This window comes from Oryzias latipes, chromosome 17 (assembly GCF_053564925.1).
Source record: "Oryzias latipes strain Hd-rR chromosome 17, Olatipes_Hd-rR_3.1".
Lineage (NCBI taxonomy): Eukaryota > Metazoa > Chordata > Actinopteri > Beloniformes > Adrianichthyidae > Oryzias > Oryzias latipes.
The window spans coordinates 15155454-15182636 of record NC_136253.1 but is presented as its reverse complement, the minus strand read 5'-3'; the positions used below and the strand labels follow the sequence as shown (position 1 = coordinate 15182636).

General features: G+C 42.2%; 2 protein-coding genes and 1 long non-coding RNA gene across 4 annotated transcripts; 1 reads left to right on the top strand and 2 right to left on the bottom strand.

Annotated features, from left to right (window-relative positions):
- Positions 1 to 3358: 3358 nt before the first annotated feature.
- Positions 3359 to 7467, bottom strand: LOC110016965 (uncharacterized). 2 transcript variants are annotated; one of them, XR_013650584.1, is made up of 4 exons: positions 7247 to 7467; positions 7099 to 7154; positions 3675 to 3793; positions 3359 to 3571 (listed from the first exon to the last, which is right to left on the bottom strand). It is a non-coding gene; the product is annotated as an uncharacterized LOC110016965 (long non-coding RNA). The 2 variants fall into 2 exon arrangements; XR_013650585.1 differs by having other exon boundaries at positions 3415 to 3571; positions 7059 to 7154.
- A 1725-nt stretch (positions 7468 to 9192) lies between these two features.
- LOC101174219 (uncharacterized) lies at positions 9193 to 10086 on the bottom strand. Its single transcript, XM_004078781.4, has 2 exons — positions 9748 to 10086; positions 9193 to 9618 (listed from the first exon to the last, which is right to left on the bottom strand). Exons 1-2 carry the CDS (start codon positions 9953 to 9955, stop codon positions 9347 to 9349), a joined length of 480 nt encoding a protein of 159 aa, XP_004078829.2. The 5' UTR covers positions 9956 to 10086; the 3' UTR covers positions 9193 to 9346.
- Positions 10087 to 18692: 8606 nt separating this feature from the next.
- On the top strand, positions 18693 to 24242 carry LOC105356156 (uncharacterized). Its single transcript, XM_078934630.1, has 4 exons — positions 18693 to 18842; positions 18923 to 19743; positions 22895 to 23649; positions 23730 to 24242. Exons 2-3 carry the CDS (start codon positions 19171 to 19173, stop codon positions 23486 to 23488), a joined length of 1167 nt encoding a protein of 388 aa, XP_078790756.1. The 5' UTR covers positions 18693 to 18842; positions 18923 to 19170; the 3' UTR covers positions 23489 to 23649; positions 23730 to 24242.
- The last annotated feature ends 2941 nt before the right edge of the window (positions 24243 to 27183 follow it).

Sequence of the window (27183 nt, the reverse complement as noted above, 5' to 3'; positions counted from 1 at the left end):
TGAAAGATTCATGTAGAAACTGACAGCATGAAAATGAAAAAAAGAGTAGCGCACATGTGCAATTATCCTGAAGTACATCAGTCTGGTTTCTTCTGATCCTCCTGAAATCACAGGAACATGAGAGAAACTCTGAGAAAACCCTTCTACATTGAAAAGAAGGTTTGTTTGTGTTTCTTTTTTTCTGCGGTTCCTCTTATTGCTGTGTTTATTCCATGGGGGAGCAAAGAGCATTACATGCAGTTTGGACAGAACTTCAAGCAACCACTCCCAATAAAAAAGTCAGTGTATATGTGTGTATATACACGTTTCAGGTCTCCGCGTTCAAAACTTGTGTTGACATGTCATGTTTTGAAGACCATTTTTGAGCTCTTTGTACAAAACAGTTACACTTAACCCTTGTGCTATCTCAGATGACCCCACCCTTACATTGACATGCTCTCCCTACCAGGACAAAGGTGGATAAAGGTGGAAAGATTTCATGTAATCCATGGACACCAGTGAAGATAACAAATCATTGAAGAAAAAAGGTTCAGAGCACTGTCTAGTGGGTCTAGATGACCCCACTCCCAATGTTAAAGCGCCTAGGATAGCACAAGGGTTAAATTGATTTTATTTTCCAATATCAAACAACCAAAATGGCATTGGAAGATACCATTTGGATATAGACACAGTAGGTTTATTTTACTATAATGTAAAAACGGCCAAGCAGACAACACACATGCGATGCAGCAAAAAGTGATCAATCCATCATTCCAGTCCAATGTGTGGAAACATTTTGAAGACATTAGGGCATACAGAGTGGTAGAATGTTCTATTAATGTTACCTTTGGATTATCTTGATGTGAAACAACAGTGGGCTGAACTAAAATGTGAATGGACGCACCATTAATTCTTGTTTACTTGTTTGTTTGCGCACATATTTAATTTACACATGATTATGTTGCAAGAAATACAAGGAATGTGGAAAACTTCCCCTGCAGTGTTCAGTATCCAGATATTTAACTCCGAGTCACACTGGGGGAATTTTTGGCTAAAGATGTCCTGGATTGATTTTCGGTCAGTGAATCGGACCGTCAACCACAAATCATGATATGAAACGATACGTTGTTAAAATGAATTGTTTAACCCCTACTGGAAACACAATTAAAGAACCAGTGCGATAGCACAAGGGTTATTGCGCATTGTGCCCAGCTGGAATTACATGACACCAAGTCTTTCTTATATCGGTACAGGGCTGTGCAAAGATTTTGCACCAAAGGCAGGCCCATGGGCTAGTATCTAATAGTGGCAGTCCAGTGTGAATACCATGTGCTAAACCAGTGTTCAAAAATGCACATTTAGCCCTGTGAATGCACATCTCGTGCTCTATGCGTATGTAGCATAAAACTACACGCATGTTGAAAGGTAAACCAGATCAAATTTTGACCAATCAAGGACTCAGATTTGGTAGTGATGAATGGATGACGTCACTTTTAAGTCATAGAAGTGCCAACCATTTGAAAATTAATCTTGGGGGAATACATTATAATCGTGCCTTGAAGGAATTATATAACACTAAGTCTTTCTTATATCAGAATAGAGCCGTGAAAGGAAAAACCCTGGAGCAAGATTTGTTAAATTTGCACAGTTTCAACATTTCACACCAAGCCTCTTCCAAATGTAGGTGGTAAACATGTGCTAGTAAACCGTAGCAAAAGAAAAAGAAGAAGAAGCCTCTCCCTGCTTGTCCAGTGTGAATGAGCATCATTGGTTGCACATCCCAGAATTCAACACACAAGCAAAGGCATTATTGAACTCTCGACTCTTGTCTTAGTCTTATGAAACTAATCACTCTAAATAATTTATCTGTCAAAAGTACAGTGATGGAAACTGGAGTGGAGACAGAGCTAAATTACTTGTTATGTAATTTTTTAAATTAATCTTTCACAAGATCCTTTAACTTCTCTTTTGTTGTTAAGGAGGTGAGCTCACAAGGGTTCTATAATTATTTTTCTTCTCAAAAGCTGTTTTTCCTTAAACATGATGACATGTCTTTTTTACAGTAACAATTGGTTGAAATAGAACTTGAGATACAGATGACTACTGGTCTGCTGTATCTCAAGTACAAGGGTTTGACTCATCTGTCAATTGGGCCAAAATTTGGATGTGGTGATGAGACCATCAAAAAAATGAAACAAAAAAAATAGTCCTTTTTATTGAATCATTTAATGCTCTTACAGCCTTTCTTCAGTACATCCATCACAGAGGAATCCAAATATGGATTTGGGGATACAGGAGCATAAAGATCAGGAAAGGTCCCACATACCCTCAGTCCAGTCCAAGCCCCCCCATGCCCCAACAGTTGCCCTCCGGTAAACATACTCGTCTTAACATCCCTGAACTCATGTCTGTTCTCTTGTTCTCTTACTTGACACACCTGACAAGAGGTGTGTCAAGTAAGAGAACACAAAATCAGACGAAGCACTAATCAATTCATATATATTTTCATTTATAGAGCTAAAAAACATTAGACATTAGTCTGAGCACAGAAAAACAAATTAAAATAAGCAGACGGAAATTTTAATAGTTACAAACTCATTTTCTGGGTTTAGATGCGTAGACAGCCAATTGGAGCAATGCAGGAGGGGAGAGCGGTCCCAGTCTCAAAATGTTAGGTAAAAACAAGACCTAGTAAGATCATGTCCTACATGTCAAATTAACAGTTATAATTCATAGCATTTCCCTTAAACCAGGGGTTAAAGTAGACTTTTGTTTATGCGAGTACTACTACAAGCTACATCAACATGAATCTTTTTAATAGCAGTAAATGCAGATTATGGGTGTAACTAATCAATCTCTAACTTGCACAGAAATATGCCTACTGTAACAATGAGGCAGAGTCAGGAGGAACCATGAGCAGTACTTTATTGAGGACACATGGAGAGGTAGGGGGCTGGCAGACATGGGTCAGAGACAGGCAAGTCAAGGATCAGGCAGAGGCAGATGATGGAAGAATGCACAGAATTTTAGGCCAGAGTCACAAACAAGTGTTGCACTGAGTTAAGTGCTCTGTCTAAATACTGCTGGAAGTGATGGGAAACAGCGTTGGGGCTCCTGAGAGTGACAGCAGGGGCTGATGGGAAGTGGAGTGTGGAGTAGCAGGGAGTGCTAGCACTCTCAAGATATTTCCTGCTGATGGCCAGAAGGGGAGACAGGGTACCGATTCATGACAAAAAACCCCAGACGAGCGGCTCCAGAAGCGAGGGACCTGTTCGCTCAGAAGTCTCCAGAGCTAGGGATCAACCGACATGCCTTGGAGAAACAGTCCACTACAGTCAGAATGATGATGTTACCCTAAGACCAGGGCAAATCTGTCACAGGGTCCACTACGATATGAGACCAGGGCCAGCGTGGAATGGGTAGCGGCTGCAGGAGACCAACTGGACCTTGGTCCTCTGGCAGGTGGAACACAGGGCGATGTACTGTGCAACGTCTGTCTGCAGGGTGGACCACCAGAAACAGTTAGGGTTTGTGTGGTGGTAGTACCAGGATGGCCTGCGGCAGGTGTGTCATGGACCAGGTGGAGCACTTGCTGACGATGGGTTTTAGGGACATAATTAGTCGGCTGGGCATAACAGAGGAGGCAGGTGTTGTTCGTTGATCTGAGCAAGCACCATCGTGATATCTCACTTTACCTTAGCCAGGATGAGCAACAGTGAGGCAATGTGTTTGGAATCCGACGGAGCATTAGGGGAGGTGTCTTGGATCTCCAAGCATCGGCTTTGCGGTGCTTGGAGCAAAGGTGGTAGGTGATCTGGAATTGGAAACAAGAAAAGAACAATGACCAGCGTGCCTGGCAAGGGTTGAATTGTTTGGCAGTACGGATGTACTACAGGCTGTAGTGGTCGGTCAAAACAATGAATATTAGCAATGCCCCCTCTAACCAATGCCACCACTCACCAAATGCTGCATTCAAGGCCAACAGCTCATGGTCAACGAGTGCCTACTACTCGGTGAGCTTCCAAAAGTAGTAGGCACAGCGGTATGATTTGGCCGACTGACCATGGCATTGGGATAGGACCCCCCACAATGTCGGTACTAGAGGTGTCTACATCCACATTGAACTGGGACATGGGATCCAGAGGGCGAAGAATGTGAGCCTGGGAGAAGTGGGACTCAAAGGGTCTCAAAGGCCTGGGTGGCTTCGGGTGTCCTGTATAACTGACGAGGACTAGCCTTTATTATTTAATTTATTATTTATAGGTGATCAAGATGACACTCCCCAGTGTGCGACATTGCGCCACTCTCAGGAGTCAGGTTTTGTTTTATTTTGATTTTGTTAGATCTGTTTCTGTCTCAAAACGTCCACAGAGTGTTAACTCACATCAAGTATGACTGGGAAGCTCTCTTAAGGCTGGCACAAACAAGCCACAGAGGATATTTTGACACATTATCCTTATCCCCCACCCGGAGCTACAACCCCATGCTGGAATCTTACCGCAACAGGCCGCAGCAAACTGGCAATGAATGCTGGGGAAGGTCCATGATACTTTTTTTTACATACAGAAAATAAGTACAGTTGTCTGAGATTTAAATATGAATTTGTTTAACAGAGTTAAACACACTTCATGTTATTTGAATTTTTGTTTGCAAATACAATACTTACTACTGTGTAATATGTCGTTTTTAGTCTAACTGAATCATTTCAAATGAATTGTGAAAACTGATCAGAAAAATCCAAATATTGACAGACAAACTTTTTGACACAGTTACAGTTTTTCTCAAATGCTAAAACACATTTCACAAACGTGTCCTCCATGTTCCCCATTGTCTAAACACAACATCCTTTTCTAAAGCCACAGAAACACAACCACACCTTCTCATTTCAAAACTCAAACTTTCACAGCACAATAGCTGCTTGAAGCTTTCAAAAATGTAACTACTACACACATCATTACACACTACAGCAAAACATCATGGCTAATGATGTTACGGCCTCTTTGCCTCCACTTCTGCCGGTCAAATGCCCTGATAATGGTGGCCACGATGAACCTACTCAGGTTTAGACGGACTCTTAGTCCGCTTCAGCCATTGTCATGCCATGGACAATGACATGGTCAATGACTGTTGCTCGCATCTCGTTCATAATGATGGTGCAAGGTTGTCTTGCTCTCCTTCCTGGACCTCCTCCTCTCCCTTGTTGGCCTCTTCCTCTGTTCCTCTTCTAATTTCAACTCCTCTTCCTCATTGGCTTGCTCCTCTTCCTCCATGACCAGCTCTTCTTCCTCCTCTGACTCAAATTCCTCTTCCCCTGACTCTTCCTTCAACCATTGTGCTTATTTGAAATCTTCATCAAACTGTGTTCTCTAAACTTGCTTTTTTAACGTGTGGTCACAGCATTAGCAACAAATGTCTTCAATTTTGAGTTGTTGTGTTTAATGAATGACGCTAGATGTGTTCATTGTGTTCAAATATTGCTGACTGTGGCAAGTGTTTTGTATCACGAGCTTTCATTTGAGAATATGAGCAGAGTTCTTTTTCAACTTGTGTTTTAGCAAAGAAAAATGTGTTAAGATTTATGAGAACGGATTGTGTTTTATGAAGTGTGCCTTCATGTGAAATGTGTTTATGATATTGTAAAAAGGTGGCTAGATTTAGTAAATGTGTTTCAACAACTGGTCACTTTGTTTAGGGGATTGGCTTTTGTGTTTTAGCATTTGATAAAAACTGTGAAATAGTTGTGTTTTCTGGTAACCACTTAATATTATACTATTTTATTATAGAGTAATTCAGTTACTAACCCAGTTAAATTTAAGACGAAGTAGCGACTAAATATGAAAAAACATTCTTTAATAACACTCCCAACAATGTTAGAAATAAGGATTTCTCCACTGCAGTTTTAGTGGTTTGTAGTTTTTTAACTTTTAAAAATGTTGTAATATAGTATTCATATGTTTATTATTAACATGTATAGCCAAGACTAATTTTTCCTAAAAAGTAAAATATGTGGTATGTACCACAGATCAAGGAGTTCAATGAACATGTTTCTAATGTTCTGTTACACTGATGTCATCATGGGTTCTTCAGGGTTTATAGTGTTTCACACTTTCATGATAGCAAAGAAAAATGTGTTAAGATTTATGAGAACGGATTGTGTTTTATGAAGTGTGCCTTCATGTGAAATGTGTTTATGATATTGTAAAAAGGTGGCTAGATTTAGTAAATGTGTTTCAACAACTGGTCACTTTGTTTAGGGGATTGGCTTTTGTGTTTTAGCATTTGATAAAAACTGTGAAGTAGTTGTGTTTTCTGGTAACCACTTAATATTATACTATTTTATTATAGAGTAATTCAGTTACTAACCCAGTTAAATTTAAGGCGAAGTAGCGACTAAATATGAAAAAACATTCTTTAATAACACTCCCAACAATGTTAGAAATAAGGATTTCTCCACTGCAGTTTTAGTGGTTTGTAGTTTTTTAACTTTTAAAAATGTTGTAATATAGTATTCATATGTTTATTATTAACATGTATAGCCAAGACTAATTTTTCCTAAAAAGTAAAATATGTGGTATGTACCACAGATCAAGGAGTTCAATGAACATGTTTCTAATGTTCTGTTACACTGATGTCATCATGGGTTCTTCAGGGTTTATAGTGTTTCACACTTTCATGATTTCATTTTTCCTCTGCTTTTTTGTTTTGTTTCTTTAATTTGGATTCAGTTTCATTGTGCTTGAGAATCTTTTTGAGATGGAGGTGAAACATGTGAACCTGGCTGTGGTTTCCTGCTCTCTTTCTGTCACAAACACTAACATCTGTTCATCTGCAGGTTTTTGTTCAGCCTGCAGGGATCATTTCTCACTGTGGAGACCTACAGCTGCAGTAGTAGGAGGCTGAATGATCCACTTTGACTTTATTGATCTTCAATTCACATCCACTCTGGGTTTTTTCAGCTGTGAAATCATCTTTCTGAGGATGATCATTACTTTTATATATTTTAGCATTACTTTCGGAAAATTCAAGAACCACTCGTAATGTTTCTCTTTCTTTCTTCTGGACCCAGTAGATATAATTACATGGCTCAGTTCCACAACTGAAAGAGACACTTTGACCAACTTTTCTCGTCAATGTTAAATCCTCCTGAATCAGGTCTGCTGCCATGGCAACCAGGGCTGCAGAGACACAGACAGACAGGTGAAGGTCAGGATGACAGTGTTTGTTCCAGGTAGACCTGGTTGGCTCCTGATTGGCTGCAAACACTCACCTGAACACAGACAGCACAGAGCAGCAGCTGGGAGGAAAAGCATTTTGTTCAGCCGTGTTTCCTCTGCTCAACCTGAGGAGAAGTGGTGTTCTGATGCAGCTGAGGACAAAGAAGGACCTGAGAGCTGTGAGATGAGAGCAGGACCACGTTCTTTGGGACTCCTCCTCCAAGCTCCCATCAGCCCCTGCAGCTCACAGAGAAGACTGCTGCTGCAGACGGACAGCTCAGCTGAAGCTGCTGTGTGGTTTCATCTTCCTGATTTGAATCTGACAGCAGATGAAGAGAATCTGGGTCACATGATGCACAAACACTCAAACACATTCATGTTCCACAAACAAATTGGTGCTGAACTTGAAAACAGCATGTTATCTAAAAATACACACATTTACATAATATTTGTTGATTTATTATTGTGATCAATAATGAAACGATCAACTTGCGATCTGCCCTCCTGGCTGGGAGTTCTGGAGCCAAAAGCATGAGGCCCAACGCTCGGGGGTGGGTGGTGAGGGGCAGGCGACCTTTTTTTAAAAATAAAATCACAGATTAGTCTGGAAGCGGTCTCCAGACAGCCCTCTTTTATATTTTGGTGAGGGGGGCTCAATTTTCATTGCATCTCAGGGGTTACTTGGCAGGGGGTCCTCCCTCCTCGATTGCCTACCTGTTCCACGACCCAAACCCGTTGATTTTCCACATTTCTCTGGGCCCAGTCCATCCCTGGTGAGGGGAGCCAGCCGCTAAAATTCTTTACACCCTTTTACTTTTTTGGTATTTGTCCACTTATATCCAATGTCCCACTCTCTTTCCTCCATCAATTCTACAAAGAAATGCACACAAATATAATATAAATAAGGTTTAGTCTCAAATACAGAAGGGGTACGTTCAAATACACACCTTGTGTGTCCAAAGTTACATAACCATTTAATGAATTAGAACAGACAAGCCAGAAAGACAGAAACTCTGGAGCAAAAAAGAGTTTTTGGAAAGAGCTCAGCGATGTGGTGGAGAAGTCAAAGAAGTAAGTGATTTTGTTGCTTTCCTCAAAGCCTCTGATCGTTTTCACCTGTGTCTTGTCAGTCCTGTTTGTATGTCTTGTCTCTGCCTTCCTCTGTGTTTGTTCATATTGTCTGATTCCCTGTCTTCTTGGTCACCCTGACAGTTGGTTAAGTTTGGTTACCCTGCTCATCAGCGCTTGTTTATTTATGAGTATTAAACCCTATTTATTTGGAAACCACTTGTTTCCCGTCTCTTCATTTTGGGTCCTTTATCAGCCCCCCTACTTGACATTGATGGTGAAACATATTCATAATAAGAGTAATTTGCCAAAGTTGCTGTGATTGCATGAAGTTGCTGTGTTGTGAATAATTTGGGGGAATTAATTGAATTCATAGTAGTGCAAATCCATCATTATGGAATTCTGGAGGGGAAAAAAATAGTGAACCCCTTAAAAAAATGTCCATGATCTTTTAAGTTTGACAGTGCTTTGACATTTGCTATTAAAATGCTATTCTGTTCTTTGCTGTGGATGGATCTTCCCAAAAACATTCGAGTCACTGTCCTTCGATAAGTGCAGAAACGTGCATAAATCCTCTTTTGCACTTGTTATTGTGTTCTAAGGATGACTGTGTGCGAGTGATGACTTAAAGACGCATATTTGTCGTAATATGGACAACAGAAGTTGCGGTTTTAAAAATTTTCATCGTAAAGCCACAGTTAACGGTTTGGAGGCTGCAGAGCAAAAACACACAGCTGCAGAAAGTTTTTTGTCTGTTACTAGCACTTCCTGTTATAATAACCACTGAGAACTGATTAATATCTGCTGCTCTTCACTTATCAACCTCCCTCTTTTGCTGCTCCCTGTATTGACTCTGCTTCATTAAAACGTTTTGCGTTTTTGTGTTCTTGAAAGAATCATAAACTTACAGAAAAAGAAAAAACCAAGCAGATTGTTTTTGAGTTTATTGAGAATATTGTTGCATATCATCGTAAAATAATTTCACAATTGCATTTAACAGAATTTTTAAATGGAACAGTGATGAAAAGTGATGAATGAGATGAAAGCATGAGAGTTGATGGAGAGAAAAGACGAGCAGAAAACAGTCATTCAGCATTTCTGGAGTTGGTGGATGCTCCCTTGTTTCTGAGGATCATCAGCAGAGAGAGTCCACAGCAGTACACCAGACTCTTCACTATCAGCACTGAGTACAGCAGGCAGAGCAGCTTCACCCTGGACTCAGACTGGAAGGACAGCTTCACCAGGTCCAGAGGAGGAACAGAGGCTGTGATTGTTGTCAGAATGTTGACAATTGCTGGACGAGATGTTGGGGCTTTTGGAGCTGCTGTGGAAACTGCAGCTGGAAGTGGAGGCAACTCTGAAACAAAAAATGAAGAGTCAGATGTTTGCAGGGAGAAATGACATTCTTCTGCTGCACTGCCTTCTTTGACAGCATCTCTACATTAAACTGAATCTCTGTTGAACACAGTCACCAAGCCTTCATCACCTTGTTGTGTTTGGGCCTCCACTGTGCCCCCCTCATGTTTGACGGAGCAGCTGTATTTATAGGAGCTGTCCTCTTGCTGATGGAGCAGCAGGATGGAGGCGCTGTATCCCGACTCTCTGAGATCCAGCTGCTCTTCAGAGGTCAGGTCCTCCAGTGGTCCGTTGTTCTTCTGTCTTTTCCAGGAGAACTGGACCACAGGAGGAAACATGGCTGAGGCCAGACACAGCAGGGAGCTGCTCCCCTCCACATGGACTCTGGATGCTGCTGGGTACACGCTCACCACCGGCTTCAACACGGGCTTATCTGAAGTTTGACAGCAGCAACAAGCAGCACAGACACACACTCACACAGTCAACAGCAGCTTCCAGAAGTGCATTCAGTCTGATCCTGGAAACTCCATGAACTCTGATCACTAAACTCCTCATCAATGCAGCACAAAGTTCACTTCACTCACTGGATTCAGCTTCACATCAAACCGTCATCAGGAGACACGACGGCTGCAAATCATTTCTACGCTCAGACTAACTCATTTAGAACACAAGGAGATAAAAAGTAAAAGATTTGCTTTGATCATCAACTTTTGTGATCAGAACAAGTTGGGCTGCATAATAGGAGTGCAGCCCTACTTGCAATTATTGTGATCAATTTTGCGATGACCCTGCGAAAGACTGGCGAACATGCCAGGGTGAACCCTGCCTTTGCCCTCAAGTAGCCGGGATAGGCTCCAGCACCCCCGTGACCCCGAAAGGGATTAAACGAAAGATGAATGATTGAATTTTGCCATGACGATATAACTTGCGGTACATGAACAAATAGCATAACAGCCAAAAACATAATTTTCATTTCAGTATTACAGTTTAATTCAAATGAGAGTCAACATCTAACATAAAAGAGATCCATCTGATTTGGTTAAATGCAACAGATTTATTTGGTTAGTTAAATACTTCAAGGTGCCATGAGATCGTTTTAGCACATTTAAGGTAACCACTTTTTGCAATTTTCACTATCTTTCAATAGTAAAAATACAGTTTGATATCACAATAATGCTAAATTTGCGATTTATTGTGCAAGCTTAAGAACAAGTGATATTAAAGACGTTTGATTTTAATCATTTAATCATATTCAACTGAAAACACTATAAAGCTTACAATTTTTAAAGCATGTTTGAAAAAGAAAAAAAATTGTTAGAACACACAGATGGTTTCATCATGCACTTACATTTTTTTTCATTCTGTCTGTACAGATTTCATTTTATATTAAAACTGTGTTTAACTAATTAGTCTAAAAGTGTTTTCGAATAATTTTCTTTGAAAGTTGAAAATTTCTTCAGTTGAAGCTCAGATCTGATCTTGTTCTCAGAAACCAGCAGATGTTCCAGAATCAGTGAGACCATCAAACTTTAAATATTTGGAACATCACTCAGATTTGCAGAAATCAAGAATCAGTTTAGTTGTTCAGTGAGATTTCAACATGTTTGCAGAAATGATTCAGCTTTTCTTCTGGAACAATGGCTGCTTGATGAATTCTCTGCTAATGATGAACAAACTAACATGTGAAGCTGAAGCAGCAGAAACTGACTTGAAACACATTTTCTACAATCAAACAGCTGAAGGAGCAGAAATGGTTCTTCTTACCCGTTACAAACAGTCCAGTTCCAGATCCAAAGATGTAGTAATCCCCTGACACACAGTAAGAAAGTGTGCTACAAAAACCTGTGTGCTGTTAAAGTGTCATCTGAGTGAATCAGGATCATATTTCAGCTCCATGATGAGTTTCTCTAATGTTCAGATCAACATGACTGTCTCTGTCTGCAGTGGAGGAACTTGGTGAACTGCTGTGTGAAATGAGAGAAGAAAATGACAAATATTTCTGCAGTTATTAGATGAAAGATTCATGCAGAAAGTGACAGCATGAAAGAGGAAATGTAGAGTTGTGCACGTGTTCAGTTATCCTGAAGTCCATCAGTCTGTTTTCTTTTGATCCTCATGAAAGGAACATGAGAGAAACTCTGAGAAAACTCTTCCACATTCAAAGGAAGGCTTTTTTGTTTTTTTCTTTTTCCTTTTCTGTGGTTACCCTTATTTCTGTGCTGATTCCATAGGGGAGCAAAGAGCATTACATACAGTTTGAATAGAGCGTCAAGCAACCATTTCCTATGAAAAGTCAAAGAAGATGTGTATACAGTTCAGGTGACCACATTCTAAACCTGTGTTCACATAACCCACATTTACATAGTGTTTTTGCGCTCTATTTACAAAAACACATACATTAAACATGCATTGTGCTCAGCTGGAAATACATGACACCAAGTCTTTCGCCTGTCAAAATTGAGCTGTGAAAGAAAATACCTAGAGCAAGATTCACCAAATTTTACTTCAGCTTATACATTTTTGCACCAAGTGCAGGTACATGTCCTTGTATCAGGTAGCAACAGTCCAGTGTGAACACCATATGCAAAACCCACTTTCATGCGCATACCCATGTGAATGTAATTTTGGCCAATCAGGGACTCAGATTTGGTAGTGACGAATAAATGGTGTCCCTTTCAATTCATAGAAATGCCAATCATTTGAAAATTGATCTTGGAGGACATGGTAATAATTGTGGTTTCTGCCCAGACGGATATATATGACACCAATTTTTTTCATATATCGGAATAGAGCTGTGAGAGAAAAAGCCTGAAGCAGGATTTGTGAAATTTGCACAGCTTCAATATTTCACACCAAGCCTCTTCCAAATTCCCCAACACCAAGCTGGGGAACACAATTTCAGACATAACACTGACCAAATAATATGAATTTTAATTTATAGAGCAAAAAAACAAAAACCGACCGTAACCGTTACCCACCTCACATCCCCTGAAACTGTAACACATGAAGCAAACATTAAACATGAGGTTGAGCACAGATAGGCAGACTTTTTTTGTTGCTACAAACTCATATTCTAGGTTTAGATGCGTAGACAGCAGAGTGCAGCAATGGGGGTCCAAGCCTCAAACATTTAGGTAAAAAAGGCAGGTCACAGCTCATGCTATAGTAGCTAGAGATAGTTAAAGCAAAGCAGAGACTGAGAGCAAAAGTATGGTGGCCTGGAGTTGTTTGAGAGGCAGAAGACCTTTAGTGAGATCATGTCCCTCATGTCCCTCACAGTTCTACTTCAAAGCATATCTCTAATAGTCAAAGAGCCACAGAGGGATGAAGGAGCCTCATGTGGCTCCAGAGCCTCAGGTTGCTGACCCCTTGTATAGACCATTTCCATCATGATACCACTTATTGGTAGTGACATACTATGAGCTAGATGCTTTTCTTCCAGCCTTTTGAAGCATCCCTCATTGCACCACAGGCTGCAGTCCTGCTGAATAATTATTTTATTGAATTTTTACATCAGCCAAAAGCAAAAACTGTCAACACTGTTTGAAAATATTGTACAACTGTACAATATTGTGGGACAAAACAGACAATCAGGATTGGTGGAAAACAATAAGATATGCCACCAACATGGTAGAATTTTTCTTCACATACATACAGTAAAGACCAAAGGTTTGGACGCACTGGTTACACTCCACCTGCCTTACAGTACTGGATGCAGTGGCTCCACTTAAATCCAGGCAGCATAAAGTTAAAACTGAGCCGTGGTTGAACAACGTAACTCGTGCTGCTAGACGTGAGTGCAGTAAAGCTGAACGGAAGTTTAAAAAGGACAAGCTACAGGTGTCACTACAGATGTTGAAGGACAGCTGGCGTCATTATCAGGCTACTGTAAAAGAGGCAAAAAGGGAACATCTGTCAAATGTTATCCTGTTAAACCGACACAAGCCCCGTGTCCTGTTTAGCACCATAGATGCAGCTCTTAATGCCCCTAAGCCTGTCTGTGTCCAACCTACGCTGGAGACATGTGAAACCTTCCTTAAGTTTATTGTGGACAAGGTGAATAATGTCATGGCGCTCATATCACCACCTGGATTTGACCCCTCTGTTGTTGTGTCTTGCCCTGTAACCTTTGACCAGTTTGAACCAGTGACTCTGTCCTTTCTGTATGAGACTGTGAAACACCTGAAGCCCTCAGGTTCCCCCTCTGATGCGATTCCACCCCGATTATTTAAAGAGGTTATCACTACTCTGGGACCTGCAGTTCTTGCTGTTGTAAACGGCAGCCTTTCCTCTGGTGTGTTTCCTAGAAACTGTAAACATGCTACAGCACAGCCGTTGATCAAGAAGCCTAACCTGGATCCCTCTGTGCTGTCCAATTTTAGACCCATTTCTAAACTTCCTTTCCTCTCAAAGATTCTGGAAAAAATTTGCGTATGTCCAATTAAAGGATTTTTTAGATGAAAATGGCAACCTTGAGGTTTTCCAGTCTGGCTTCAAATCTCTACACAGCACCGAGTCAGCTCTGCTCAGGGTGTTTAACGACATCCTCTTAGCTGCAGATGCTGGGGACCATGTGGTTCTGGTACTACTGGATCTTACGGCTGCCTTCGACACACTGGATCACAACATCTTGATCTCCCGGTTACAGCAACTTGTAGGCATCCGTGGCACTGCTCTGCAGTGGTTCAGGTCATATCTAGAAGATAGAACATTTTGTGTAAACCTCAATAATGTTCAATCTTCCTCTGCTCCACTACTGTATGGGGTCCCGCAGGGTTCAGTCCTTGGGCCTCTGCTTTTCTCCCTTTACTTACCCCCCCTGGGTTCCATTCTTAGAAAGTATAACTGTGCTTTTCATTGCTATGCGGATGATACCCAGATATATGTGCCAATAAAAAAAAAGGATGCCCACTCCTTTAATTAAGTGCTTGGAGGAATTGAAAATCTGGATGGCTCTGAATTTTCTCCACCTCAATGAGAAAAAGACAGATGTGATTGTCTTTGGTCCCAGTGGCAACAGTGAGTCACACCCTATAGCTCTGGGTTCTCTCACTCAATCTGTGAAATCCACAGTCACAAACTTAGGAGTGAAGATGGACAATGGTTTTCATTTGGACAAGCAGATCAGTTCAGTGGTGAGATCCAGCTTCTTTCAGTTCAGGCAGCTGGCTAAAGTCAAATCATTTTTATCAAGAAAGCACTTTGAGACAGTAATCCACGCCTTTGTTACAACTCGGCTGGATTACTGTAACTCTCTTTCCTTTGGTGTCCCTCACTCATCCTTGTCTCTTCTCCAGCTGGTGCAGAACGCTGCTGCACGCTTGTTAACTGGAACGTGGAAGAGAGAGTAGATTACAGCAGTTCTGGCTTCTCTCCACTGGCTGCCTGTCCATTTCAAAGTTGGTTTTTAAATTCTTTTATTTGTTTTTAATTCTTTAAATGGTCTGGCTCCGCCCTACCTCTCTGAGCTGCTACACCTGCATTTCCCTTCCCGCTCACTTAGATCAGCTGACCAGCTGCTCCTGGATGTGCCAAGGACACGGCAGAAAATCAGAGGGGACAGAGCATTTGCCGTTGCTGGCCCCATCCTGTGGAATGGAATCCCTATGCAGGTTAGGCAGGACCGTTCACTGAATGATTTTAAATCCAAGTTAAAAACTCACCTTTTCTCCCTGGCTTTTAACTCAGTATGAGTTGATGTTTTTATTGGTTTTATTGGTTTTATTTATTTATTTTTATTTGTTTTATTTATTTTTATTTAGTATTGATTTTTATTGATTTTATTCTGTTTGTTTTAGTTTGTTGTTTTGTTTTTATTCTGCATTGTTAAGCACTTTGGTCAGCTTCTGCTGTTTTAAAAGCGCTTTATAAATAAAGTTGACTTGACTTGACTTGACCTTCTCATTCAAAGAGTTTTCTTTATTTTCATGACTATGAAAATTGTAAAGTCACACTAAAGCATCAAAACTGTGAATTAACACATGTGGAATTGTATGTTATAAAAATATGTTATATTCTAGGTTTTTCATAGTAGCCACCTTATGATTTGATTACTGTTTTGAACACTTTTGGCATTCTCTTTATGAGCTTCGTAGTCTTGAAGTTCATCAAGGAAAGCGATAGGTCTAATCTAAACATATGAAGGTATGTTTTTTTGCCACATTCTTTTTATCAAATTTTCAATGCCAGAAAAAAACAGAAACAGATTTTACATTCCACTTGATTCAGCCATCACAAAAATTGCACTTATTATCAACAGTATTTAGGCAACGCTTTCTCTAATTCCCATTGTTATGTGAATGTGTTTTTCGAGCATTTGACAATACACATTTTTGCATGACTCAAGCTGAGATTTATGAACGCCCTCTCACCTTTGATGTAGTTATGTATTTTTGGAAATATATGTAATAAAAAAAAACTTTGGCCCCAGTGGAATCTGCTTTAAAGTAATTTTCTCTAGTGTGACTTTCACTTCTCCCCAAAATGTTTGTATACCTTTGCATTCCCAAGTACAGTGCAAGTATATTCCTTTCATTTACACACATTTGGCGCAGACATCTGGTATATTTTTGTTATAGATATTTAAATCCACTGGTGGAACATATGTACGCATTTACTATTTGTATTGTATTAATTTTAGTCTCGAGTTAATTGACACCTTCTGAGCTCAAGCACTCACTCTCCCATTCCTCATTTGTAATTTCTTTTAGGAGATCTTCTTTCCAAGCATTTACTCTGTATTGTGAACTTTCGCTTGAGTTTGACAAAAACATATTATAAAACTCAGAAATGCTGCCGTATTTGGAACTGTCTCTCACCATACATTTTTCTAAAATTGAACATTGTGGTTTGTTGAGGGTGTTCTGTGTTTGTCCTACAAAGTTTCTGACCAGGAGATATTTATAAAAATGTTTTTTAGTCAACTCATTTTTAGCTTTTGACTCTTCAAATGACATAACATCATAATCTGGCAAATATAAGTCCTGGATGGTGGGAAGACCTTTTGTTTCCCATATTTTAAAGGTGGCATCCGCTCTACCTGGGGTGAAGAATTTGTTCCCCCAAATTGGGCTATATTGTGTGTGGGTGAGACTTGTTCATGTCATTTAAAACTCCGAACCAGATTTGTATCAAACGTTTAAGAATTGGGTTCTTTGTGTCTTTGCATAACTTTTTTGAGTTTTTTTTTTTTCTTTAATTTTGAAAATAAGTCTAGAGGGTGTGGCAAGGGTATGTTTTGAAACAGATAAATTAGTTTTGGGAGTACACTCATCTTTAATATATCTATTCTTCCCATGATTGATACTGATATTGATAGTGTCATCCATTTCTCTATGGAGCCGTTTATCTTTAAATTAAAGGATCATATTTTGATTATATTATCTGTTTTAGTCTTGGCCTGATATTGATTCCCAAATATTTGAAACTTTCAACAACGTTAAATTGAATAGTTTCAGAAGTTTGATTTTTTTCTTTCTTCTTCATGTAGTAATACATAAGATTTCATTGGTTCACTCGGTATCCAGAAACTTCTCCATATTTTCTGATTATTTCCATTTAAAAAAAGAATTGACTTTTAAAGCTGAGAGAGAAACACAATCACATCATCTGCATATACAGCTATTTTGTGTTCTACTGGACCCATCATGATTCCATAGTCCAGTATGGGATCGTATTGCTATTGCTAGTGGTTTAATTGCCATTGTAAATAGCAAACACCCTTGCCTGGAGCCTTATGTTATGTTTATTGACTGTGAAGTGTTCCTGTTTGTCAAGATTTTTGCCTTGGTGTGATCTGGACCCACATTTTAAAGTTGGTTCCACATCCAAATTTGTCCATAACCTTAAACAGAAAAGGCCAATACCTTATCAAAGGTCCATTGGCCTTTTCAGCATCCAGTGCTAATTAATAATAATGATAGATACGTTATCTATCCCACAATGGCGAAATTCTTCTCCACATTTGACCCATCCCCTGGGGGAGCGGTGAGCTGCAGCCAACTTGGGAGGCAGTAACGTTAAGAGTCTTGCCCAAGGACCCTCACTGGGTGATGTTAATTGCTCACCACTGATATGGTAATTACCCCCAGCACCATTGCTCATTCCCCTCCAGAGATCGAACCCTGGATTCCTGCATGTTATAGCCTTTCACCTTAACAACCGAGCTACCCAGCTGCTAATAAACCTATTTCTGCTTTATTTTTACTACAATGGATAATACGTTTCACGTTGTGAAATCTTTGCCTTCCAGATATAATTCCATTTTGGTCTCAATAAACAATGCTTGGCGACGTAGTCTGTAGTCGTGTAGTTAAGAGTTTACAGATTATTTTAAGGTCAGAGTTGGATAAACTTATTAGTCTAAACTTTTCACACTCGAAAATTCACACCAGAACACTCGTCCCAATCAATCAGGCGGAACAAGGTGCAAAAAACAAGTCTGGAGCAGCCCTGTAGAAAGTTGATATTTTCTAGATTTAAAAACTGCTTCAGATTAATTGAAGTCTAAGGTAAGAACATGCATAAAGTGTACATTGTATCCTGGAGAGAAGTTTTTCTGTTAAACCCAGATAGCAAGTACAGTTGTCTGAGATTTCAACATAAATGTATTTAAGTTGAGCAACAGAGTTAAACACACTTTGAGTTATCTAAAAATGTGTTTGCTCAAAATCAAATCAAAATCAAAACTTGTTGGGGAGACAACTACTGTGTAATACTGTAAATTGTCAGTTTTAATCTATCTTAATCATTTCAAATGAATTGTGAAAACTGATGAAAAAATGAAATATTGTCTGACATAAACTTTTTTATACACTAAAAAAATAGTTGTGTTTATTGGTAACCAGTTACTTTTGTCATAGAGTAATTTAGTTACTAACTCAGTTACATTTATGAATAAGTAGTGAGTAACTATATAAACTTTTAAAAAATATTATTCCCAACATTGTTGAATACTTTAGGAGTCTCAACAATATTAGAAGGAAGGATTTTTCCACCACATTTTCAGCAGTTTGTAGTTTTTAAAATTTTGAAAGGTTTGCTACTGTGTGGACCTTGTAATAAAGTATTCAGATGTGTCATGGCGCCTCTGTCAGTCACCTTCCCCCCTCCCTCTCCTGCTCGGCTCTGGACGCGACCAGCTGGTTCCAATCATCACCTCGTTAAACCGCCTACTTCAGGAGATCCAGGACCTGACGTCAACGCCAGTCCGTTGTTCTTACCACGGTGCATAGTCTGGCTCTCGCATGTCTTGTGCCTTACCTTGGCTTGATCACGCTGATTTTGCTTCTCCGTTCTGCTCTCAGGAATCATCCTCACGAGTGTGCTCCTCGGGCTACAGTTCTCCAGTTCCCCTCTACGTCTTCCCTTCGGATCCAGCAAGCCTCAGTCTCGAGCTCCGTCTGCCTCCACCCTCCAGTCAGCCGCCACGCAGCAACAAAGACTTGGTCACAGACTCTCCTTCAGAGAAATTAAATCTTTCTTATACTTACACCTCGTTTCCGAGTTTCTTCCGGGTTCCAGCGCCTGGGTCCTTTCGAATCCCCACGGGACCATGACAGAACGGACTGGCCATACTCCGGACCCAGCTGACCCGGAAGGACTCCGCCACGCCATATCTGTTCAAGGTACTCTCCTTAGTCGTCAAGCAGACGCCCTTACTCAACTGTCCGCAGTTCAACAGGACCTTTTCCGCAGACTCGACAGTATTACTCATACTCTCGCAGAATTAACAAGGCAACCCTCGAATCCCACAGTCTCAGCTCAAACTGCTGCTTCCGGCAACAACCCGACTTCCGCTGACGCCATGACCCCCGAAAACTTCCGCCTGCAGCCGGAACCATTCAGCGGCGATGTTGCAGCCTGCGGAGGATTCCTCCTACAGTGTCAGCTTATCTTTCAGCAGGCCCCCAGATTCTACCAGTCAGACCACAGCAGAATATCATTAATTGTAAACGCCCTCCGTAACAAAGCACTCCAGTGGGCCCAGGCTTTTTTGGCTTCTAATCCCATTTCTCATCTGCCATTCGATCGTTTCATCGGAGAATTTCGCCTCGTGTTTGATCAGCCTCGCAAACAAGAGGAAGCCACCCGACGGTTGCTTAGCTTAAAACAAGGCAATCGCTCGGTGAGTGAACATTTGATCGATTTTCGCATTTTAGCGGTGGAGGCCGGCTGGCCTGACCCCGCACTCAAGGGTATTTTCTACCAGTCCCTTAATGAGAAAATTAAGGATCATTTATGTTCACAACCCGAACCTGACTCTTTTGAGGAGCTAGTCTCAGCAGCCCTCCGATCTGATGTGCGGCCGAACGGAGCCACAAACCAACCAGTTTCCCTCGGAACCCCGGAGCTCCGGGTCAGGTTTTTTCTTTTCCCGCACACGAGTCCCCCACACATGTTTTGGAGGAGCCCATGCAGATAGGCCATTCAAAACTAACGGCAGAGGAACGTCAGAAACGTCGCGACGAAGGTTTGTGCTTCTATTGCGGGCGTCCCGGTCATGTAATTTCCCAATGTGGAAAACGTTTAAACTCCAGAGCCCCTCGTTAGATGACAGGCCACGGGGGGTCGAAAACGTTCACGTCAAAGAAATCAGGTTTTTGTATGTACCTGTCAAAATTACTCATCAGGGTCAAGTCAGTGAATTTAGTGCTCTCATCGATTCTGGCGCTGAACATAGTCTTATCGACTCACAGCTCGTTAACCACCTCTCGTTGCCTTTCGAACCTCTCGAGTCCCCTATTAACGCTGCCGGATTAGGTGGTAAACAACTTTTTCGCATCACGTCTCGTACCAAACCGGTCCTCATTCTCACCTCCGGCAACCATCGAGAATACCACCAGTTTTTTATCACACAATGCCCTCAGACCCCCATCATCCTGGGTTTCTCCTGGCTCCAAACTCATAATCCACGCATCGATTGGGCCGTTCCTCGCATCACCAACTGGAGTACTTATTGCATGGCAAACTGTCTTCATTCCGCCATTCCCTCCTCTGTTTCCATCACCTCGGAGTCCGAAATGAATATCGACCTGTCCAACGTTCCTTCCTGCTATCACGACCTCAGAACTGTTTTTTGTAAATCCAAAGCCAGTACACTACCACCCCATAGACCATATGACTGTGCCATAGAACTGCTCAACGGCGCCCCACTCCCTAAGGGAAGACTGTTCAATCTTTCCGGTCCTGAAAAGGAGGCCATGGAAAACTACATTCAGGAAGCCCTTTCCCTCCACCACATCCGTCCCTCTACATCTCCAGTCGGTGCAGGATTTTTCTTCGTGCAGAAAAAGGACAAAACCCTGAGACCCTGCATCGACTACCGTGAGTTAAATCAGATTACTGTTAAGGACAAGTATTCACTTCCACTCATTAATTCTGTTTTTGATTCTGTCCAGGAGGCTAAAATATTTTCCAAACTTGATCTCCGTAATGCCTACCATCTGGTCCGCGTCCGTGAGGGTGATGAATGGAAAACCGCTTTCAACACCCCTTGGGGTCACTATGAATACCAGGTCATGCCATTCGGCCTCACGAACGCCCCTGCTGTTTTCCAACGGCTCGTGAATGACGTACTTCGTGATTTCCTAAATAGGTTTGTTTTCGTTTATCTGGACGATATCTTAATTTATTCGTCCAGTCAAACCCAGCATGAGCATCACGTTCGCTTGGTTCTGGAAAGACTACTGGAGAACCAACTATTTGTAAAAGCGGAAAAATGCGAATTCCATACTTCTTCTATCCCCTTTTTGGGGTATATTATTGAAGCCGGTAACATTCGGCCCGATCCGGCAAAGATAGACGCCGTCACTCAATGGGAGGTCCCACAAACCCGCAAAAAGTTACAGCAATTTCTGGGCTTCGCAAATTTCTACAGAAGGTTCATCCGAAATTACAGCAGCATCGCGGCTCCACTCACTCAGCTCACTTCTGTTAATAAGCCCTTTGTTTGGACCCCTGCTGCCGACATGGCTTTTAAAAGACTCAAAGGACTTTTTGTCACGGCACCCATTCTGATACAACCTGATGGCAAGAAACAATTCATTGTTGAAGTAGACGCCTCCGATTCCGGTGTGGGAGCCGTGCTATCTCAGCGCGAAGGAACCTCCAACAAATTAAAACCATGCGCTTATTTTTCTCGTAAACTGAGCCCAGCCGAGCGGAATTATGACGTGGGCAACCGAGAGCTTCTGGCAATTAAACTGGCTCTGGAAGAGTGGCGTCACTGGCTGGAGGGGGCAGAACAACCCTTTATTGTTTGGACTGATCATAAGAACCTCGCATACTTACGCAGTGCAAAACGCCTAAACTCCCGTCAAGCCCGCTGGTGTCTGTTCTTCGATCGATTCAATTTCAACATCACTTATCGACCCGGCAGTCGTAACATCAAGCCAGACGCCTTATCCAGAAAATACTCAGTTACGGAACCTACCTCTGAATCCACTATCATCCCCACCTCCTGTTTTATAGGTAATCTCACCTGGGAGATCGAGAACAAAGTCCAACAAGCCCAAGGTGAGATACCTGATCATGCTACCTGTCCTCCTGGAACTTTGTATGTACCCGACTCTCTGAGATCTGAGGTGTTGACGTGGGGGCACGCCTCTAAGATTGCCTGTCATGGGGGGGTTCGTAGAACCACCAACCTGCTACGTCGACGGTTTTTCTGGCCTTCCTTGGAGAAAGACGTCCGTGAGTACGTGGCAGCTTGCTCAGTTTGTGCTCGCTCTAAGAACTCTAATTCACCCCCCTCCGGACATCTGTTGCCTCTGCCCACACCTAGTCGCCCTTGGTCACACATTGCACTAGATTTTGTTACCGGTCTGCCTCCGTCCCAAGGGCACACTGTAATTCTAACGGTCATTGATCGCTTTTCCAAGGCTGTCCATTTCATTCCACTAGCACAACTCCCCTCTGCCTCCGAAACTGCGGATATCCTGGTCCATCATGTGTTTCGTTACCATGGAATTCCTAGTGATATCGTGTCCGACCGCGGACCCCAATTCACGTCTCAAGTTTGGAGGTCGTTCTGCTCCGCCCTCGGGGCCACGGTCAGTCTTAGTTCTGGTTACCATCCGCAGTCCAACGGGCAAGCTGAGAGGGCAAACCAAGAGTTGGAAGCAGCTCTTCGATGCTTGGTGGCGCAAAATGAAGCAGACTGGTCCAAATACCTCATCTGGGTGGAGTATGCTCACAACACTCACTCCTCTACCGCTACTGGCATGTCCCCCTTTGAAGCCTCCTTAGGGTTCTCACCCCCTCTGTTTCCCTCTCAGGAACTCGATCTGGCAGTGCCCTCGGTCCAGCTCCATCTTCAACGGTGTCAGGACATTTGGCGGCAGGCCAGGGCGGCTCTCCTCCGCACCAAGGAGAGCAACTGCCAGATCGCTAATCGTCGCAGGGTGGTGGGACCCGTCTATCTACCGGGGCAGAGGGTATGGCTGTCATCCCGCAATATTCCTGTTCAGGCGTCCTCTCGTAAGCTGGCACCCAGATACATCGGCCCTTACGAGATCGACCACATCATCAACCCCTCCTGCGTCCGGCTGCGCCTACCTGCTGCTTTGAAGGTACATCCCGCATTCCATATTTCTCAAATCAAGCCTGTCCACGAAAGCCCGTTGTGCCCGCCGTCCGCTTCCCCTCCGCCCGCCCGTATCATTGACGGCGCGCCGGCCTTCACCGCCAGCCGGGTGTTGGACGTCCGGCGCCGGGGTCGGGGTTTTCAGTTTCTCGTGGACTGGGAGGGTTACGGTCCGGAGGAGCGCTCCTGGATCTCCCGCTCCCTCATCCTGGACCGTTCCCTCATCGACGACTTTTTCCGCGCCCATCCGGACCGTCGTCCTGGACCGCCTGGAGGCGGTCGTTGAGGGGGGGGTACTGTCATGGCGCCTCTGTCAGTCACCTTCCCCCCTCCCTCTCCTGCTCGGCTCTGGACGCGACCAGCTGGTTCCAATCATCACCTCGTTAAACCGCCTACTTCAGGAGATCCAGGACCTGACGTCAACGCCAGTCCGTTGTTCTTACCACGGTGCATAGTCTGGCTCTCGCATGTCTTGTGCCTTACCTTGGCTTGATCACGCTGATTTTGCTTCTCCGTTCTGCTCTCAGGAATCATCCTCACGAGTGTGCTCCTCGGGCTACAGTTCTCCAGTTCCCCTCTACGTCTTCCCTTCGGATCCAGCAAGCCTCAGTCTCGAGCTCCGTCTGCCTCCACCCTCCAGTCAGCCGCCACGCAGCAACAAAGACTTGGTCACAGACTCTCCTTCAGAGAAATTAAATCTTTCTTATACTTACACCTCGTTTCCGAGTTTCTTCCGGGTTCCAGCGCCTGGGTCCTTTCGAATCCCCACGGGACCATGACAAGATGTTTAATATTAACCTGTGAGAACCCAGACTATTTTTTTCCTAAAATGAAAATTTTGTGGGATCAAGGAGATCACAGAATACATTTATAATCTTCTGTTACACTGATGTCATCATGGGTTCTTCAAGGTTTATCCGGTTTCACACTTTCATGATTTCATTTTTTCTCTGATTTCTGTTTTTATTTCTTTACTTGTGTCCTCAGTTCAGTGTGTTTGAGAATCTGTGTGAGATGGAACTAAAACATGTGAACCTGGCTGTGGTTTCCTGCTCTCTTTCTGTCACAAACACAGCACACAACAATCTGAAGGTTTTTGTTCAGTCTGCAGGAAAGATTTCTCACTGTGGGACCAGCAGATGCAGTAGTAGGAGGCTGAATGATCCACTTTAACTTTATTGATCTTCAATTCACATCCTGTCTGGGTTTTCAAGGCTGAGAAATCATCTTTTTGAGGATGACCATAACCGTCATATGCAACACGACTATTTTGATCAAATCTAAGAATCGGTTTGAATGTTTCTGTGTTTTTCTTCTGGTACCAGTATATGTAGCTACCGCTGCATGGCTGAGTTCCTCCACAGCTGAAAGAGACACTTTCACCAACTGCTCTGATCAATGTTAAATCCTCCTGACTTAGTTCTGCTGCCATGGCAACCAGTGCTGCAGAGACACAGACAGACAGGTGAAGGTCAGGATGACAGTGTTTGTTCTAGGTAGACCTGGTTGGCTCCTGATTGGCTGCAAACACTCACCTGAACACAGACAGCACAGAGCAGCAGCTGGGAGGAAAAGCATTTTGTTCAGCCGTGTTTCCTCTGCTCAACCTGAGGAGAAGTGGTGTTCTGATGCAGCTGAGGACAAAGAAGGACCTGAGAGCTGTGAGATGAGAGCAGGACCACGTTCTTTGGGACTCCTCCTCCAAGCTCCCATCAGCCCCTGCAGCTCACAGAGAAGACTGCTGCTGCAGACGGACAGCTCAGCTGAAGCTGCTGTGTGGTTTCATCTTCCTGATTTGAATCTGACAGCAGATGAAGAGAATCTGGGTCACATGATGCACAAACACTCAAACACATTCATGTTCCACAAACACACTCAGCTTGATGCTGAACTTAGAAATAGCAGGTTATCTGAAAATACATACATTTACATAGTATTTGTTGATTGATGTATCTGATCAATAAGGAAACAATCAATGAACTATACATCCTTCTGGTTGGGAGGCCTGAGGCCCAACACTTGGGGGCAAGGCTGAAGGACAGGTGGTTTTTTTTAGATAAAATCACAGGTTAGTCTGGAAGCTTTCTCCAGACCCTACTTCTTTTCTTAAATGATAATTCACCTTAGGGGTTCAACCACCTTTGTTCCCAATCTGCTCTGCAACCCCCTCTCTTGATTTTAATCATGTTTTTGGGCCCTACTCTATACCTGGTGGGGGGAGCCAGCTGCTCAACTTTACACTTCTTATATGGTAGCTGTCCCCTCATATCTATGTCCCACTCTCCTCTGTCCAGTCTACAAATAAATGCACACAAATGTAATATATATTAAAAAAGTTTAGTCTCAAATACAGAAGGGATTTGTACAAATGCACACCTCATGTGTCCAAACTACATAATCATGTAATGAATTAGGACAGACAAACCAGAAAGACAAATTTGGGAGCAAAAAATAGTTTTTAGTAAATAGCTCAGCTACGTGGTGGAGAAGTCAAAGACGTGAATGTTCAGCAAAGACTGGGCAGGATGAGGAACATTGGTGATCAGGGTTGGGGTGATGTAAATCTGGCAAGCAATCCAAATAGTTATTTAAATGAATAATCTGATCTGTAAATATAAGTCATAAAATTTGATAAACCCACCAACAACTCCAAGTCCAAAAACAGAAAAAAAAGATCAGCAATGGACAGCCAACAACATATGGGAGAACTAGGCTTAAACGTGGGCACAAACTACAATAAATTAGGGAAAAAGCAAAGTATAACCATTATTTATTATAATTTCTTATAATTCATTATAATTATTAACAAAATTATTGAAAAAGCTTAAGACATCATCAATACAAGCTTCTTTAGGCATTGGTAATAGCATCTCTGCTAGAATAACTAGTGTTTTAATATTAATAACAGTAACAATAATAAAACAGTTTGAAATACGTATTTTTGATCTTATCATGTATGGCCTTCCACTTTACTGTTTTCATTTGCCACCCCCCCAGAGTCAGTCATTCAAGTCATAAACTGACGTAGTATGTGACCTTGCGTCAAACGTTCAAAGTGTCTGATTGAAAGATTCTCCCTAGCCTGCTTTCAGCTGTAGAGGTGTGGCCTTCTTGATTGAAGAGAGTGGTTGCCATAGAAATTTAGACTGCCCAATCACGGATTACTGAGGACGTCTGGTTCCAACATGGCAAAGGACATATCGCTTAAAAATGGGCGACTAAATTGACTTAATTTGGTTGGAATCGGAAGCAAGTCATTTTCAATGAGTGGCATCACACGCTATTTGTCCAGTTATATATTATACAGTCAATGGCTGTTTCACACAAAAAGAAAGCATCTTCTTGTCACCCCACTCTTCGCAGTACTAACACTACTCAAAGTAAGTTGGGGATTGTGTTTTTTCATGATTGATTTTCTGTTTAGTCTGAATTTTAATGAAATATGAAAGTTCCCTTTGATATTACAAATAATGAATGAGAGGAAACACCATCTTCATTAGTTGGATATTTAGCCCCACATAGATGGCCTCATATAGCACATATTGACCATGTGAAGAGCAGTGAAGTGTTTTTTTTTTCTAGAAACCCTAATACCCCTCACATCTGGTGAATAGCCTGCAGCTGTGTGGCATTTGCAAAACGAAGTGTGCTGTGGTCTGTCATTTGCAGGGCTTCACTCCTGGGCCACAAATTCTCCCAGTAGTTCTGTGTCTTAATGCAAGTCCTCTGATGACGCTTTGCGACTCGCCAAGTTCACCTGCAGCAGCTGACTGCCGACTACCAACCTGAAGACACGCTACTGCCAGGTGCTGCCACATGTTCATGGGTGCTTGAATGATGAACTTGGAATGACTTACTGGTAAAATTCAGCGTTTTATACCCATAGAATGTTGAAACTGATGCCACATTAAAAAAGGTTTTTCTGTTGGAAATTTTCGATTTTGGCCCTAATGAGTAAAGCGCACTGACCATTGAGCCCAT